Below are 17,853 nucleotides of genomic sequence, written 5' to 3'. Positions count from 1 at the left end.
AACAAATGACCTAAATTTCAAACATATACACTATTATTTTCAATGGTGTAACTGAAAGACTTGCTTTACTATACAACCAAGCCATCCATTTCTGCATTATGAAGATTTTAACTACTGAGTTTTAATTAAATATTTTTGTTAGAAAAAAATAAATATACAAAAGAACCTGAAAACTTTGAATTATATTTTTCAACTGCAAAATCACAGCAATCCAGTCAAGATCTGGAAAATGGTTTACTTAATTTCACAGGAGGATTTCTGTACAAATTTAGTTATAAACGATCTAAAAAGCCCAAATGTATCACTTTCTATTCTTCTTCAAGATAGCTGAATGATAGCTAATTATTACCCTTACAAGAGTAAGAAATAATTATGTAATATGTTTTGCCAGGGTTCAATGTAAAGTCTTTATTTTTCTACATCAAGGTCATGCTGATACATATTTTCCTCACTTTTTAAAAATGTAGTATCTGAAAATTTTGGTTACATTTTTGTACCATACCAGTCCTCAGAAAATACTACATTCTTTAAACTTTTAGAAAATGGACAATAATTTTTAAACAATAGAAATGGTATTTATGTTGGTTTTTAAGGTATAAAATAACTAAATGTACCATAAACAAATAAATAACTGCTTTCCTTTTTCATAGCAGTACATATAGCAATACATTCTCCTAAGTCATATAGTTATCATTTACAATAGACAACTTAATTTTACTAATGATGCAAAAAATAATAGAATACAAGGCACAATCATTAAATGGAATTTTCCTTTAGGGTGTATATTGACATACCAGCGTGATAAGGATACCGTAAAAAGTGCAGAAAAAACACAATGTGCAATGAGACCACTGTATAAAACATGATTGCATAAAAAGTGATTTGGCCTATTTTTAACTTTTAATAATTGAAAATAACCAATCTTCCCCTTAAAATTAAACTATAAAGTATGACATTTTAAAATTATTTTTATTCTAGAGCTATCTAAAAAATCCTGAAAAAAGAATTTATACCTGGGTAACAGTATATAAGTATGTGTTTGTATATATATTTAATTATACCCATTTATCAATATATACACATACACACACAGACACGTTTCTTTGTAAGTCATTTTAGCCTATTAGATATGACTAAAGTTTAGAAATGACATTAATCCAGATTGACAAGTAAACATTAAATCCCACACCTTTTTCCTGTATTTTCCTTGAATCCTTTAACCACTTAAACATTTTCTCTAAAACATCTCTGTCAAAGGACCCACCAGTGCATTATTTTCTATTAGTACCAAAAAAAGATACATCTCAGCATAACTCTTTAATAAGTTGCTCTTTAGAATAATATATAGCCTTTTCCAGTATTGAAAATTGTATGCTGTCCTGACAGTCAAAAACAGGCTTTCCACTGCACTGATTCTCAGTCTTTGGCACAATAAACAGAGATTGAGTGATTGATATAAGAATCAAGGTCTGAAAAATTAGACAGTCAAATGTTTTCCAATGTGGATATGTTTCCTTTTCATCAATACATTTTCTCTTAAGTTTGGCAGAAATGGAATAAAGCAAAAGCCTCCTCTAGATTCTATAATTAAAATTAAACATTTTAGGTTATCATCAAATGTTGGGAATTTTATATTTACCTTTACTGGGTACAGATTTAATTTACTGCTACTCTGTAACATTTGTCTTCCTAGGGGCACGACTTCTGTATCAACAGAAATGCACCTTGCTTGGTCAAAAATATTCATTTTAACATGAAATGCTCTATCACTAGGAATATTATGCTCAAGAGTGTAGCAGAACTGTCTTTTCCATAAATAAATCAGGAATTCATTATAGGTTCTCAATTTCTTTTGTTTCAAACAGTGAACAAAATAAATGTTGAAATGCATAACCTATCTAAGGGCAATAAATAGCAAACATTTAAAATATATATATGTATATATTTATATATATATTCATTTAAAGAAGTGAAGTGTCTTGTAAGTTTGTTTTTTGCAAATCAAACCGTAACATTCCCTAATCCACCATAGCAGCAAGGAAGCAGAAACCTTAGTTCTACTTATTCCTTAACTGTACCTGCTTTATAGATTTTGAAGTAAAATATTTTGGTACAAACTACCAACCAATTAAATTAGCTTTTGCCTTTTCAGTCAACTTTCGGACTCGTCCTCTACTAGAAGTTCCAAAAGTCAAAGAGGTGTCTTCAAACAACAGCTGCCTTTGCTCCTCCTCGGAGTCATCCTCATTATAGAAAGCTGTCCTTCGACCTTGGTTTCTAGTTCTCATGTGGGGTTCAGAGCCTTTAAGTTCCTCAAACTCTTCTTCTTCATCCATAGGGTCATCTGTCTTTTTTCGGTTACTTCTCCTTAGAATTTTAATACTTGTAGGAACCATGAGATCTGAGTCTAATTTTTGTGTCTTCACCTTCCGTTTGGGTTTTCTGCCTCCACGATTCTTTTTCTGTAACAAATCCTCCTTTACAGTATTAGTTTCAGAAAGAAAACTGCATGTCGAAGAAGGAACTACTTCATCTCTGATAGGATGCACATTATTTTCCTGTGAATTTTCTGGCTTTGCATACTGTAGCCTTTTGGGCTTTCTACCCCTTTTCTTGTGTATAACTTCACCACTATTAGTGGTATTAACTTCTACCTTAGGTTTCCTTCCAGGTCCCCTTTTCACAAGTTTTGATGGCTGCCCTCCATGGCCATTTACTTGAATGCTTCCTGGTATAAGAGCATTGTTCTTACAATCTGTTAAAAGGGAACAAAAGCACACATCAGTACATAGAACTGCTTTTAGTTTGGCCATGGAACTGCTTTTAGTTTGGCCCTTGAACTAGTCAATGAGGCCTATTCTGAATGTTATATGGAATGACACAATCACTTTACTAAAATGATAAAAAGAACCTAGAGAAAGCAAAAATTTTAATTGCATTATTTATTTTCTAATTAAAATGCACAGAAGACAAAGAACCTTAATGATAACATCAGTAACTTCATTTGACATGTGAGGGAAATGAAACTGAGAGCAAATAATTTATCTAAGTTAATACTATTAATTGATGATGAAACTAGGATTAACCAAGGTTTCTTACTCCTACCTTTAACTACATATTCTAATGATTTTTTTTCCATCACAAAATGACCCCATTTATTTTATAGAGCTTAACAATTACAAAGTACTTTATTCTTCACCTCATTAAACACAGAATTTTTCTATATTCCTACCTTTAAGCAATTTAATTATGGAAAATAATCTTAATTTAAAACTCATCATCTTGTAATTTGATAATCTGAATAAATAAGTGTATCATCCTTGTATTTTCCTCTAATCATTTTATCTATGATGAAAGATGGAGTAAGAGAAAAGCAAGATTAGAATGGTATTAACTCTTTATCTGAGAAAAATTTATTATCTAAATATTTCCTTGCATTCTCCACGTATTTTGACTAAAATCCTACTAAAATTCCGTAATTGCCATTATGCTTCATAACAAGAAGAGAAAAAAGCTGGAGATCTTTCTATGGTGTAAAAAAGAAAAAAAAACTGAAAAATGCCATGACCCTTTCAGGTGAATGGAGAAGATACCACACATGTATTATCACAATCTCCTTTTTTTTCCTAAGACTTAGAAGCTTTTGTTTGGTTGTGGTGGGTGATTTGCAGTGCAGTACTTTACAGGAAACTGACAGAGATGGAAATGGCTTTAAAGAAAATTATTTATTCATAATCGTGTAATTTTCTTGTCCTGTATTTGAATTTTATTGCTTTGTAAATATCAAGAATTAACAGTCAAAACACTCATAAAGGTGAGTAGTAGAAGTAGAAAGCAGCACTCTCACTTCCCTAAGTCCCAAAGCACAAATGACTATTCCTTAGATTAGTGGTTTTTCACACTGTGTATATGTGTGTGTGTGTGTGTGCGCGCGCGCACATGCATGTGCATAAAACAGTTAAGTATTTTCTAAGAAATGATTACATTTAAAGTGCCTGATGATCCTGTACATCTTTTTGTTTGTTTTACAGTAAGACTACTGACAAGAGTTCTAAATATCAAGTCCATGTATCTATCCATTACAAATTCTCTAGATGGACTTCAAGGACTCCATGAACTCCTTGAACTGTCCAAAATTTTGGGTGGATATACATGTATACATATTTCTAGGAAAAAGGCTATAACATTCACCAACTTTATAAAGCAAAATATAATCTAAAAAGGTTAAGAATTAATGTGGCTCTCTTAAAAAGGAATTCAGAAGTTTAAAAAAAAAAATTAAAAAGCATTGATCTGGATTTATTGTCCAACAAGGTAACCATTAACCACAAATAGCTATTAAGCACTTGAAATGTGGCTATGGCAACTGAGGACAGAATTTTTAATTAAATTAAATTTAAACATAAATACTAAAAAAGTATGTATTTTCAAATATTGATTACATGATGAAATGATAATTCTGATATAAAATAAATAAAATACATTATTAAAATGATCTGTTTTCAATAGATAAAGCTCACAGAGAACTTTATGTGGCTCACATATTTCCAACGGACATCACTGCTCTTTAATATTGTTAATTTAGGTGTATTAATGTAACAAACTGTTAATTTCAGTAACTATTAATGAGTTGATAGCTGATTATCATAATTCTATACTTGATGGCACATAACAACAACAACAACAACATACTGTCTTGGTATTCAAGTACTTCTAACAGTCAAACTGGCTTCCCTTATTGTAATGCAAGAATCAAATGAACAATTTCCCCATATATATTTGATTTCACTTGGATTCAGGAGTGACAAAATCAAGTTCAATATAACATTCAAATCTTCTTCTAGGTGTAATAAGCATATTAGAAATTATTTATTATATACAAACTTAGAACCTATTTTTATTTCTATATAGCAAGCTTTTCTTATGTTTTTAAATTTAATGACTATACAGTCCGCTTTTGACACAGAGCTGCAAATCAAAGAAAGTCTCACTAAATGTATTAACCAATACAGGATGTGTGAATTTTAAAAAAGCACCGTGAGAAAGGGGTATAAATGTTAACTCTAACAAAGGTATCATTTGTAAGAGGGCTCCACTGTATCTTTATATATACCAGTAATACCATACCTGGCTCAATGACAGCTGATGACTTTGAAAGAGTAGATGTCTTTGGTAGTACAGATGTCTTCATTTTACGTTTGACTGGCTTTTCCTTTTCTATGTTTTCTTTTGCAGAATTATTCCTAGTGCCATGACTAAAACTGGATTGAGTAGGACTTGAAAGAGTATTCAAAGTTTTGGAATGTTTCACAGAATTTTCCAGTACTAAAATACACACATAAAACACAAAAGATTAAAAGCTAAGAGTTACTTTTGAACCTAAAAACATGCAAAAGGTTCAGATTGCTTGAATTGAATGAGAATAAAACCTGGGAGATGCTTGCAGTGTCTCTCTTGGGAAATCTTTCAAACAGAAAAAGGTATACACAATTAGCTCCTTGGAAGGAAGGTTGGGCAATCTATTTCTGTAGCGATACCGCCTCAGAAACCCAAGGAGGGGTCGCTATGAGTCGGGGCTGACTCGATTGCACATAACAACAAACAACATACCCAATTAGAAACTTTTAATAGTTTAGCCCTTTTAGAAGTTGTCTAAGTCATTTAAGAGATTATGAAGGCAAGTCTTGACAAATTGCTAGCAAGTCTGGGTATGAGTAGTTAAATTTAGGCATTCTGGATCAGAGTTGTCAATATTTAAACATTCTACACTGACACTAAACCTCAATCTTCATTCTCTTATTAAAAACAAGATTTATTTAAAGGCAAAAAATAATTTAAAAATCAGCAATATATGCTCAAAGTTTGTAATTTTACATACATACACATACATTTATACACATACATATATATATACATATGTGTGTGTGTGTGTGTGTGTGTATCACCATACACACTTCAGTTAGAAAGTATAACTAATTCTTACTTGTTTTCCCTGGCATTGCAGCTGTATTCACTTTAGAAATAAAAGTCTTTCCTGCTGAAGAAGTAGATGGTTGGTCAATGATAACTGGATCTACAATCACTCGGTTGCTTCTGGTTCGAACCACGGAACTGGATTCTGTTTTACCATTTATCTGAGCAGCATTGTGTCTTGGTGGTATTGATCGTGTAGGTGTAGAGAATGGAGAGGTAGAGATATCTGATTTTAGTTGAGGTTTTAAGATCCTTTTTTTCCTTTCAGGGCTGTAAATAATATAAGACCTTTAGTCATTCTTATAAGCACTATGTACATGAATAAAATACAGTAGCTTTATAATACTGTTGAATTCAATATTTGTACTGTTATGAAATATGTTAAAATATGAGATTTGTAGTGGATTTCATATGGTTGTGAGCCTTTGAAAAGTGAATATTTAGTGAAGGATTGCTGTAAATGCTACAGTTATATGACAGAAAGCATGAGGCCATCACTATCCTAAAAATGCTGTTTTACTGTATAGATTTAGCAGTTTGAATTTAAGCACTTACACTAGTATAGGTTTAGTTAAAAGATTAAAAATCCTCCACATCATAGGAACTTGCATGTCAAATATATCATTCTGCAATATAGGGAATAGTAAAGGAAGTATTAAAAAACACCAAGTTCTATCATTTTGATGTTAAAGTCATAGATCAGTTGATGCTACTGAAAATAAATTAAATACCTAGAGGCAGCACTACTGGAAACAGAGCTGCTTCTATTTCTTTTCTTTCTCCTTTTAGTTATTGTATTTCTTTTATGAAAACGAAGAGCAGATTTATAATCTGATAAAACTGAACTAATGTGTTCTTCAAAGAAAGCAGACAGGCGCAAACTCATGCTGTAAATCTACGGAAAGGAAACATAAAAACTGGTCAAGCATTCTTCAATGAAAAATGTCTGTTCAGTAAATATTAACATATAATCTATATTGTTTTCTAGCAATTTTTTTTCTTAAGAATTTAAACACTGTTTACCAATTGTTTTAGTAAATTAGAAGCATTTTTACAATTAATTTTGTGTTTAGGTTAGGAACCTTCCAATCTTTGAGATTCTTAAAGAAAAATCCTCCTCTAAATTCAGGTGGCTCACAGAGAGATATCCTGTCATCCTACTTACACTCTTCCTGACAGTTATAAACCTCATTTCCTCTGCTACCTAGGACTAGCAACTACTCTTTATCATTTCACTTCCACACATCACTCTTTGTGGTGTCTTGTCTGACCAAAGGAAAATAAATCATATATATTTGTCCCTTTTTCTACTAGGACACCATTAAAAACATAGCACAAAGTCAGTCTATGTTGCTCTAATTTTTAAACAACAGAAAGATTTAGCTATTTACTTTTCTATTACTAATATTACCATTTAATTTAAATATAAGACAATTTAATTATATACCCTGGATCTTTTGCTTGGTGTATATGCTTTAGAATTACTGAAAATAAGTCTGACATCTTTACATAACTCCATTGGTGACTCATAATTCCCAGCCTCTAAAGTTTCTCTAACTGTAGCAAAATCCATTGGAGTGTCAATGATGTCTCTGTAGTCCTAAGGGGAAAACAGATAATGATGTTATTATTATTATCACCACAAAGCATTAATTCTCAGCATGAGGATTCACATAGGATTTCTATGATTAATATAAATCCTAGAACTATTCATAAACACTCCTTGTTTTGCTAATCAATGTTCCTTTTTTTCTAGTAATTTCTATCTCATGCGATCTCCTGTTTACTGCAATTAACATAGTACTCTTCTTGTTAGCAGTACACAGAAGTTACATTTTTTCTCCCTGGAGGGTAGGGTGGATAAAAGCATGGAGCTGTATTGGGAAAGGAGAATTAAAGTAATGAAAAAACCTCAAACTCAGTAACTACAAATATGTTTGATGTAAACAGAACACTTTATACTACATATAAATCCTAAAACTTTGACTATTTGAATCATGAAAGCCTGAGTTCTAGTAACTCAAATTCATTACAAAGACTGGGAACTATACAGTAATCGAGACTTATGAATGTAAATGGTTGTGATAAAATCTGTGCACTTTATTCCACAGATGAGAAGAAGGAATCATCATCCAAGGTGTCCACCTAGTCGATTATATGTAAAAGAGATAGCAAATTAGAAATAATAAAAACAGTCAAATGAAAGAAGAAACAATGTATAATGTCTTTCAGTAGGGAAAAGGTGTACTATACCTTTTCAATAGCCCAAGTATTTAATTACATTTTTCATAGTAACTGGACTTTGCCATCAAGTTTATATTATGATCAAATATAAAGCAAAGAAGGTACAATGTAAGATAGGATTATTAAAGAACATGATCATCTTCTTTGTTTTAACTAAGTGTGCCAGATCTTAGACCTTTCCAAGGCACTCTGCCTTTCAAATTAGTCAGCCTAGGAAGCTGTATCGTGGCTGCAATCATATGGTTTTTACAGAGAGAAGTTTTATTTCTTCCTTTCTAATTTATATGCCCTTTTATTTCTTTTTCTTGCCTTACTGCACTGGCAAGAGAAGACATCCTTGCCTCATTCTCAATCTTAGAGGGAAAACACTCCAATTTTCACCTTAAGGATGATGTTAGCTGTAGGTTTTTTGTAGATGTTCTTTATCAAGATGAGGAAATTCCCCTTTTAGTTTTCTGAAAGTTTTTATTATGAATGTTGATGCTTTTTCTCATCAATTGATGTGATTTTTCTTTTCTAACCTGTTAATATGATGGGATATAGTGATTAATTTTCAAAACCTGAAAACCAGCCTTATATACATGGAATTAATCCTACCCGGTCACGATATAGAAACATTCTTATATATTACTGAATTCTATTTGCTTTTGCTAAAAGTTTTTTCATTTATACTCATGAGGTATATTGGCATAGTTTTATTTTGTCCCTAGTAGCTGGTTTTGATACACCAGGGTAACACTGCTTTATAGAATGAATTGGGAAATGTTTCCTCCAACTTTCTGAAGAGATTGTACAGAATTAGTTCTAAATCTTTTAACATTTGGTAAAATTCTTCAGTGAAGCCAATGAGCCCGGAGATTTCTTTTGTGAAAGGTCTTAAATTACAAGGTAAGTTTCCTTAATAGTTTATAGACCTATTCAAATGACTTATTTCATACTGGTTAAATTGTAGTAGTCTTTATACTTTCCAAGGAATTGGTCCATTTCATCTAGTTGACTATTTTATATGTACAATTGTTTGTAATATTCCTTTACTATCCTTTTTTATATCTGCAGATTATCAAAGGATCTGTAGTGATACAAATGACTATTACCAGGAATAGAAAAGGGAGTGTTTTCTCTTTTGGTGTTTGTAAATCTTAATAGTAGCCTGTCAATTTTATCAATCATTTCAAATAATCAGTGTTTGGTTTCATGGATTTTCTATTTTGAACTTCACTGACATCTGCCCTTTCTTCTGCCTACTTATTCCGTACTTCTTTATCTAGGTTCTAGAAACTTACTGATTTGAGACTTTTTCTCTTCTGATGGAAGCATTTAGTGCTGTAGATTTCCCTCTTAGCATTGCTTTAATTGCATCCCACAAATTTTGGTGTTATATTCATATCATACATTCAGCTCAATGTACAGGCACACCTCGGAGATACTGCAGGTTCAGTTCCAGACTTCCGTATTAAAGCAAACATCTCCAAAAAAGCAAATATCCCAATAAAGCAAGTCACACATTTTTTTTTGGTTTCCCAGTGCATATAAAAGTTATGTTTACACTACACTGTGGTATATCAGTGGGCAGCACAGCATTATGAAAAAGTTTGAAATATTTTGAGAATTACCAAAATGTGACACAAAAACACAAAGTGAGCACATACTTTGCAGAAAAGGGTGCTGACAGACTTATTCAAAGCAGGATTGCCACAAACCTTTAATTTTTTTTTTTTAAAAATGCTGTATCTACAAAGCACAATAAAACAAGGTGTGGCTATATAGTTTTAAAAAAATTTACTATTAAACTCTCTTCAACCCATGGATTTTAAGTGTGGTATTTAGTTTCCAAGTGTTTGGAGATTTTCTGTTTTTGTTTTGTTTTGTTTGTTATTGATTTCTAATTTGACTCCACTATGGTTGAAAAGTAGGAGCTCTGGTAGCATAGTGCCTAAGGCACTTGACTGCTAACCAGAAGGCTGGCGGTTCAAACCCATCATCCACTCCTTGGAAGGAAGGTTGGGCAATCTACTTCTCTAGTGATACCACCTCGGAAACCCAAGGAGGGGTCGATGAGTCGGGCTGACTTGACGGCACCTAACAACAACATGGTTGAAGAGCACACACTGTTATTTCAATTATTTTCAATTTGTTGAGGTTTTTTTTATAGTCCAAAATGTGGTCAATTTTGGTGTATTTTCCATGGGTACTTGAAATGTGTATTCTGCTATTACTGGGCAGAGTATTATATAAAGGTGGTTAAGTTCCTGTTAATTGTTGGTGGTAAATGGTTCTAAATCCTTGCTAGTTTTCTGTCTAGTTCTGCCAATTTTTCAGAGAGGGGTGCTAAAGTCTCCAACTATAACTGTGGATCTGTCAGTGTCTCCTTTTAGTTCTATCACCTTTTGATTCATGTATTTTACACCTGAGTTAATTCGTCCAGACACCATTAAGATTACTACCTCTCCTTGAAGATTAACCTTTTTATCATTATATAATGTCCTTCTGTCTCTGGCAGTTTGCTCTGAATTCTAATTTTATATCAATATAGCCATTTTGTTTTTATTTCTTTCATTTTTAACATGCCTATATTATATATTTGAAGTGAGTTACATGTGGATTGTATATAGCTGGGTTGTTTTTTTAATCCAGTTTTCCAATATCTGACTTTTACTTGGTGTATTTAAATCATTTATTTTTAGTCCCATTAGCCTCCCCACCCTGTTCAGCTTGAGTGTGTATCTATGTATCCACTGGTTGTTGTAGATTACTGTTATTACTGTTACTGCATGATTGTATATGTAATAGTATTCACCTCTGTTGCTTTTAGCTCTGGTGGCACAGTGCCCAAAGCATATGACTGCTAACCAGAAGGCTGGAGATTTAAACCTATCAGCCACTCCTTGGAAGGAAGACCAGGCAATCTACTTCCCTAGAGATACTGCCTTGGGAAATAATGAAGGGGCTGTCTCTAATGCTCATGCCTTGATCATTTTCTGCTGACCTCCTTGTTGTATACTGCCTTTCACTTTACCCATGTTAATACATGCCTTGTTGTTTTGTTGCTATTATGCGCCATTGAGTCGGACCTGACTCCTTGGGTTTCCGAGGCAGTATCAATATGGAAGTAGATTGCCCAACCTTCCTTTCAAGGTGGGTTTGAACCATCAGCCTTCTGGTTAGCAGTCAAGTGCCTTAGGCACTATGCTACTAGAGCTCCCTCTAGTTAATGATTTACCCTCATTTTCCTTCCCACCTCTGGTCTCCTTCAAAGAATAACTCTATGTGTAAACTTCTTGTGACTTTTTACAGTAGTGGTCTCAAACAAATACTTGTCCTTTTGTGATTGACTCATTTTACTCAGCATAATGTTTTCAAGGTTCATCCATGTTATGATGTGCTTCACAGATTAATCACTACTCTTTAATATTGCATAGTATTCCACTGTGAGTACATACCATAGTTTGTTTATCCATTCATTTGCTCATGGGCACTTAACGTTATTCCATCTTTTTGCTATTGCTATTATAATACTGTGATGAATGCAGTTGTGCACATTTGCTCATGTATGGCTCTTATCGCTCTATGATATGCATCTAGAAGTGGGATTGCTGGATCATATGGAAGCGCTATGCCATTTGCCACAGTGGTTGCACCATTTTACAGTCCATCATCAGTGTGACAGTTTCAGTCTCTCCACACCCTCATCAGTGTTTTTTTTTTTTTTTTGAGTTTTGCTATTGATGCTGTGATTAGATAATATTTCATTATTATTTTGATTTACATTTCTCTACTGGCTAATGAGTGCAAGTATTTCTTCATGTTTTTGTTAGATGCCTGAATGTCTTCTTTGGTGAAGTTTCTGTTCATGTCCTCTGTCCATTTTTTTAATTAGGTTGTTTAGTCTTTGTGATTGAGGTACTGAAATTCTTTATAAATTTTATTTAGGCCCTTGTCCAATGTCATTGCCACATTTTCCCCCAGTCTGCAGGTTCTCTTTTTACTCTTTTGGCAAAGTCATTTCATGTGCATATGCACTTAACTTTTAGGTGGCCCCAGTTGTCTAGTTTCACCTTCTGCTGTTTGTATATTTTGACTTAAATTTGATAGTATATTGATGCCATGTATTAGGGCCCCTAAGTTTGTCACTATTTTTTCTTTGATTACCTTTATGGTTTTAGGTGTTACATTTTGGTGTTTGATCCAACTTAAATTACTTCTTTTATATAGTTAGTTATATGGGTCCTGTTTCACTTTTCTGCAAACAGATAATCCAGTTTTGCCAGTATCATTTGTTAAAGAGACTGTATCTTTCCCCTTTAGAAGGTTTCAGCCTTCTATCAAAGAACAGATGTGCATAAGTGGATGGATTTACTTCTGGGTTCTTGATTCAATTCCACTGGCTTATGTGTCTGTCATTGTATCAATACCAGACTGTTACGACTACTGTGGCTGTATAATAGGTTTTGAGATTGACGAGTGTGAGGCCTCCTACTTTGTTCTTCCTCCTTAGTGCTTTACTTATATGGGGTCACTTTTTGTTCCATCTGGAGTTGGTGATTAGTTTTTGTACTTCTTTAGAGAATGATGATGGAATGTGGGTTAGGATTGTATTATATCTACAGATTGCTTTGTGTATATTGTCATTTTTATAATCTTAAGTCTTACTATCTATGAACATAATATATCCTTCCATTTATGTGGGTCTCCTAGTTTCTTGTGTTAGTGGTTTGTAGTTTTTTTTGTGTGTGTCTCTGGATAGATTTTTTCCTAAATACTTACTCTCTGGGGTAGCTACTGCAAATGGTATTGCTTTCCTGATTTCCTTTTCAGAGTTCTCTGGTTAGTGTAGAGGAATAAAACTGATTTTTGTATGTTGATCTCGTACCCTGTCACTGTGCTGAATCCTTCTATCAGTTTGTTTTCTTGTTGAGTCTCTAGGATTTTCTATTTATAAGATCATATCACTGACAAATAGAAATGGTTCTACTTTTTCTTTGCCAATTTGGATGCCTTTTATTTCCCTTTCTTTATTGCTATGGATAGGGCTTCCAACACAGTACTGAATAGAAGTGGCGACAAAGATCATCCTTGTTTGGTTCGCATTTGCAAGGGGTATGTTTTCAGTTTCTCTCTCCACAGAGAATAATGTTGGCCATTGGTTTTATGTATATGCTCTTAAGTATGGTGAGCAATTTCCCTTCTATTCTTATTTTGCTGAGTATTTTTCATCCAGAAATGACAAAAGCATTTGTCAAATAGTTTTTCTGCATCAAGTGATATTATCATGTGGTTCTTTCTTTGTTTTATTTATATGGTAAGAGTATGTTGATTGTTTAGAACTAATGTTGAAACTTCCTGGGATACCCAGTATGAATCCTACTTTGTCATGCTGTGTTTTTTTTTTTTTTTTTTGATATGCTGTTGGATTCTACTGGCTAGTATTTTGTGGAGAATTTCTATGTCAATGTTCATAAAGGACACCGGTCTGTAACTTTTTTTTTTTTTTGTAAGAGATGTTTTTGCCTGGTTTTGTATGAAGGTCATGCTTGCTTCGTAGAACAAGTTCAGGAGTATTACTTCATTTTCTACAAAGTTTCAGTAATACTGGTGGTATAAGCTCTTCTCTGAATGATTTATATAATTTGCCAAGTAAACTGCCTGGACCAGCATGTTTTGTTGTTGTGAGTTTATGACCTGTTCAATTTCTTCTTTTGTAATGGGTTTGTTCAAATTTCTACCTTAGATCGAGCTTATTTGGCTAGGTAGGATGTCTCTAGAAATTTCTTCCAGGTTTTGAAATTTGATGGAGTACAGTTCCTCGCAATATTCTATTATCTTCCTTTTAATTTCAATAGATTCTGTTGTGACATGGCCTACTTCATTTCTTATTTGTGTTATTTGCACTCCTTTTCTGTTGTTAAATTTTCCAGTGGTTTTGTAAATTTTATTAATTCTTTCAAAGAACCAACTTCTAGTCTTACTTATTTCCATTGTTTTTTCTGTTTCATGTATTTCTGCTTTAATATTATTTCCTTTCTTCTGGTGTCTGCAAGCTCCACCCCCCCACCCCAATTTTGAAGATGCTGGAATAAGGTGTTAAAGGTTCTTTCTTATTTTTTTGATGTGTCTATTTATTGCTATCAATAGTCCTTGGAGTACTGACTTTTGTTAGGCCCCACTGATTTTCCTATGCTGTTTTCATCTTTGTTTGATTCAAGGAATTTTTAAATTTCATCTGCTACCCAGTAGTTTCTAAGCAGTGAACTATTCAGTTTCTAACTATTTGTTTTTCTTTCCTTTGAACTTCCTGTTGTTGATTTCTAATTTTACCGCATTATGATCTGAGACAGAAGGAAGGCTGGGCAATTGCCTTCCATCGTGATACCACCTTGGAAACCCAAGGAGGGGTCGCTATGAGTCAGGGCCAACTTGACAGCACATAACACCAACATGATCTGAGAAGATGCTTTGCAGTACTTTGATATTTTAAAATTTATCGAGTCTTGCCTTTGAGGCCTACCATATGGTGAATTCTGGAGAAAGTATGGGTAGAAGTCTAGGGTGTCTCAATGATCTCTACTAATATTTTGGGATAGAAAGAGGCTCTCCATTTGACCTTTATTGGTAGAGAAGGGGTAGAGCCATGACTTCTTCTATGACATCTGCTATCACAGACAAGTTATAAGACTTCTGTGTTACTAGGTTGCCACTTCCTGGTCCGCTGGCTAGAGAAGCTAGGTTTTTCCTGGAGTATTTTTTGTCTCTACCTGTTGGCATTTCTGGGTTGCCAGTTTCTCCAATATCCAGAGTAGAACATATAAAGCAAAAAGCAAATCCCAGGAATTCATTATTGTGTTGACCTCACATCCTGAGTTCCTAGGTCTGTCATCGTCTCTCCACATTTCAGTATTCTTGCATTCTTTTATATATATATTTAGATTTACTTATAGAATAAGGAAAAAGTATGTCTACTCTACCTTCCCAAAAACAGAAGTCCAATTATATTGCCTTTGACCAATGTGTCACCCTTAAATAACATTTGAGCTACTTTATAAAAAACCATACAACAAAATCAGATTTAGTACCTTGTAGTAATGTTCTGATTATGGCAAAACAGAGTACTATGTAGTTCGGTCTACCTTACATACCAAACCTGGTCCAAAAGACTTGACTGTTTACCTATTAGCATTAGTGGAAGATTGTCTTTTGTTAAAGAGATAGTCCAAAGCCTATATCCAGACTATTGAGACAACTGGGGGGTAAAAAAAGGTAGCTACAAAATTGTTTCATGTAGATTTTATGAAAAATGTCATTTAAATTATATGAAAGAATTTAAATGTTTTACGAAATTTTGTTTCTAGCTCATTCTCTTCCACTTGAATTTTTTATCTGTGTAAAGCATTTTACATAATTTCTTCATATGTTTGCACTAATTCTTCCTTTAAATAGTTACTGCAACTTAACTTCAATGATTTTGTATTTCATTTTCACAAATTCTATTTATTTTTAAAAATACCTTTCTTATCCCTTCCTGTAAATAATGACTTTTTTCTTTTCTTTCTTCTTTCATGTTATTTTTTCCAACCAAAATGACAAATCAATATTTAATTGATAGCATGTTTTGCCTTTCTTGTTGGTACCTAAAATGAGTCAACTTACAATGGGTGATATTTGGTTTGACAAAAAATGGCATGTAACAATAATCTGTTATCTCAAGTCTTTAGGGAAAAGGATGTTAATATTTTCATTTATTATTTCTCTTGTCTTTTATGTGATAGATGATTCCCTCATGTAGCTTGTGATTTCTTTTTATTCCTTTTGATGGCCCTCTTCTGTAGTCTTGATTTGGCAAGTATTACTCTAGGTAAGTGTATGACATTCTATATAATTTGATTTTGCCTGGACCTCCAGAAATACTACCCCCCCCCCAGAGTCCTATAGCATAAACTCCCTGCCATTGAGTCAATTCTGATTCACAGTCAACCTATAGGACAGAGTAGAACTGTCCCATAGAGTTTCCAAGGCTATGAATCTTTACAGAAACAGCCTGCCACATCTTTCTCCCACAGAGTGGCTGGTGGGTTTGAACTGCTGAGTAGTGAAAACTACCTAAATCCATGCATACTGCAAGCTTTACAAGATTTCCCTCCTCTGTGACCAGAGTTTCTTGCAGAAAAATTCTTCCTTGTAGAATGCATTATTCTATTCTTTTCATAAGGGTACAGCCACTTCACAGTCCCAGTTTTAGAATTCCCTTTCTTACTAAGGTTGAAGGCTTCACCTGTCTTTGTAGTGTTAGTACTTGTGTTTCTAGAATTTAGACATGAAAACTTTTTTCTTTCTAGGAAAGCCCATAATACAGACACCTATAAGCACTGGATAAATTATAATTTGTTTTTCTGAAACACAATGTTGAACAAAAAACAAAGGGAAATAACCAGTTTCCAAAGACAGAACTGAAAACCAGAGCACTGCAACATCAGCTCAGTTCTTCTAGGTGTTTTCTGAAAGGTAGGAATCTGTACTAGCCCAATTTACCACATTGCTGGAATTCAAGATTTCCCTTCCATATTTAAGATTCTATAAATCTTGTTTTTTAAATGACAAGAAAAAAAGTCATTATATTATATTTATCTTATGAAATTTCTCTATTGCCACCACTGAAAGTAAATATACATGTAAAAAACAGATATGAAGTCAGATACCAACACATCTGGATCATCATCTTTTGTAGAACATTTAATTTTTATTCAAAACCATGAATGTTTAAAAAAAAGTCAGTTAAATTTAGATTCCTATGACTGCATGCAAGAATAAATACTCAGAGTTACGAGATACATGTACTCAACAATTTTACCATGTATTCCATAAAGATCATAAACCGGCATAATCTGACAATACGTAATGCCACCTTATATTTGAATATAATGCTTTACAGTATTAAAACTATTTTAGGTATTCTCATTTTATCATCATAACACTGTGAAGAAGGTTAAGTAGGTATTTTTATCCTTATTTCCTAGATAACTGTCATAATAAATTCATAGAATTAGTGTGAGGAAGGAAAGAAGTAAAAAAAAAAATGTTTAGAGGAGAAAACTAAGTGATGTTCCAAAGTTATACAACTAGTAACAGGCAGACCTAGGACCATAAACTAAATCTCTGGAGTCTTAAAGGTTCCCGTTAGGGGTCTTTCCGTTTTACCACAGAATTCAGTTTAATTGTCCTGTACTACCAGATGCCTTTGGCTAATGAGAACATGTACGAAATAATAAACACACACAAAGAGCACTGAAGTAGCAAACTGAGAGATGACGTCAACATTTTTTGAAAATACTTACTGGATATTCAAGGAGATCTACTGGTTGGCGGAAAGGCTCAGAATCTTCACATTGAAATATAAGATTTAACAATTCTTGACATTGTTTCTTCCACGCCTGAATATCACAAGACTGAGCTCTATTACGTAATCTCCTTCTAGGCTGATGATCCTGGGTGGGGGGACATCACCAATTTCAAGGATATTAATAAAATAACCCTTGTTGTTGTTGTTGTTGTTTTGCCGTTGAGTTGGCCCCGACTCATAGCGACCCCTCCTTGGGTTTCCGAGGCAGTATCACTACGGAAGTAGGATTGCCCAACCTTCCTTCC

The 17,853-nt window shown here is 33.5% G+C and overlaps 1 protein-coding gene across 1 annotated transcript in view; it reads right to left on the bottom strand.

The window, feature by feature from the left end:
* Window positions 1-2,117: 2,117 nt before the first annotated feature.
* LOC103206189 (pleckstrin homology domain interacting protein) overlaps window positions 2,118-17,853 on the bottom strand; it is a 203,020-nt gene continuing 187,284 nt past the window's right edge. Inside the window, exons 33-38 of the mRNA XM_007951632.1 lie at window positions 17,544-17,693; window positions 7,421-7,573; window positions 6,705-6,868; window positions 5,984-6,243; window positions 5,128-5,325; window positions 2,118-2,755 (exon numbers count right to left, since the gene is read on the bottom strand). Coding sequence (XP_007949823.1) covers window positions 2,118-2,755; window positions 5,128-5,325; window positions 5,984-6,243; window positions 6,705-6,868; window positions 7,421-7,573; window positions 17,544-17,693 — 1,563 coding nt within the window. The remainder of the gene's footprint in view (window positions 2,756-5,127; window positions 5,326-5,983; window positions 6,244-6,704; window positions 6,869-7,420; window positions 7,574-17,543; window positions 17,694-17,853) is intronic.

Source organism: Orycteropus afer, unplaced genomic scaffold (assembly GCF_000298275.1).
Source record: "Orycteropus afer afer isolate SDZICR_OR568_19922 unplaced genomic scaffold, OryAfe1.0 scaffold00011, whole genome shotgun sequence".
Taxonomy (NCBI): domain Eukaryota; kingdom Metazoa; phylum Chordata; class Mammalia; order Tubulidentata; family Orycteropodidae; genus Orycteropus; species Orycteropus afer.
The sequence above is the reverse complement of the archived record's forward strand: the minus strand, read 5'-3'. Positions and strand labels throughout refer to the sequence as shown.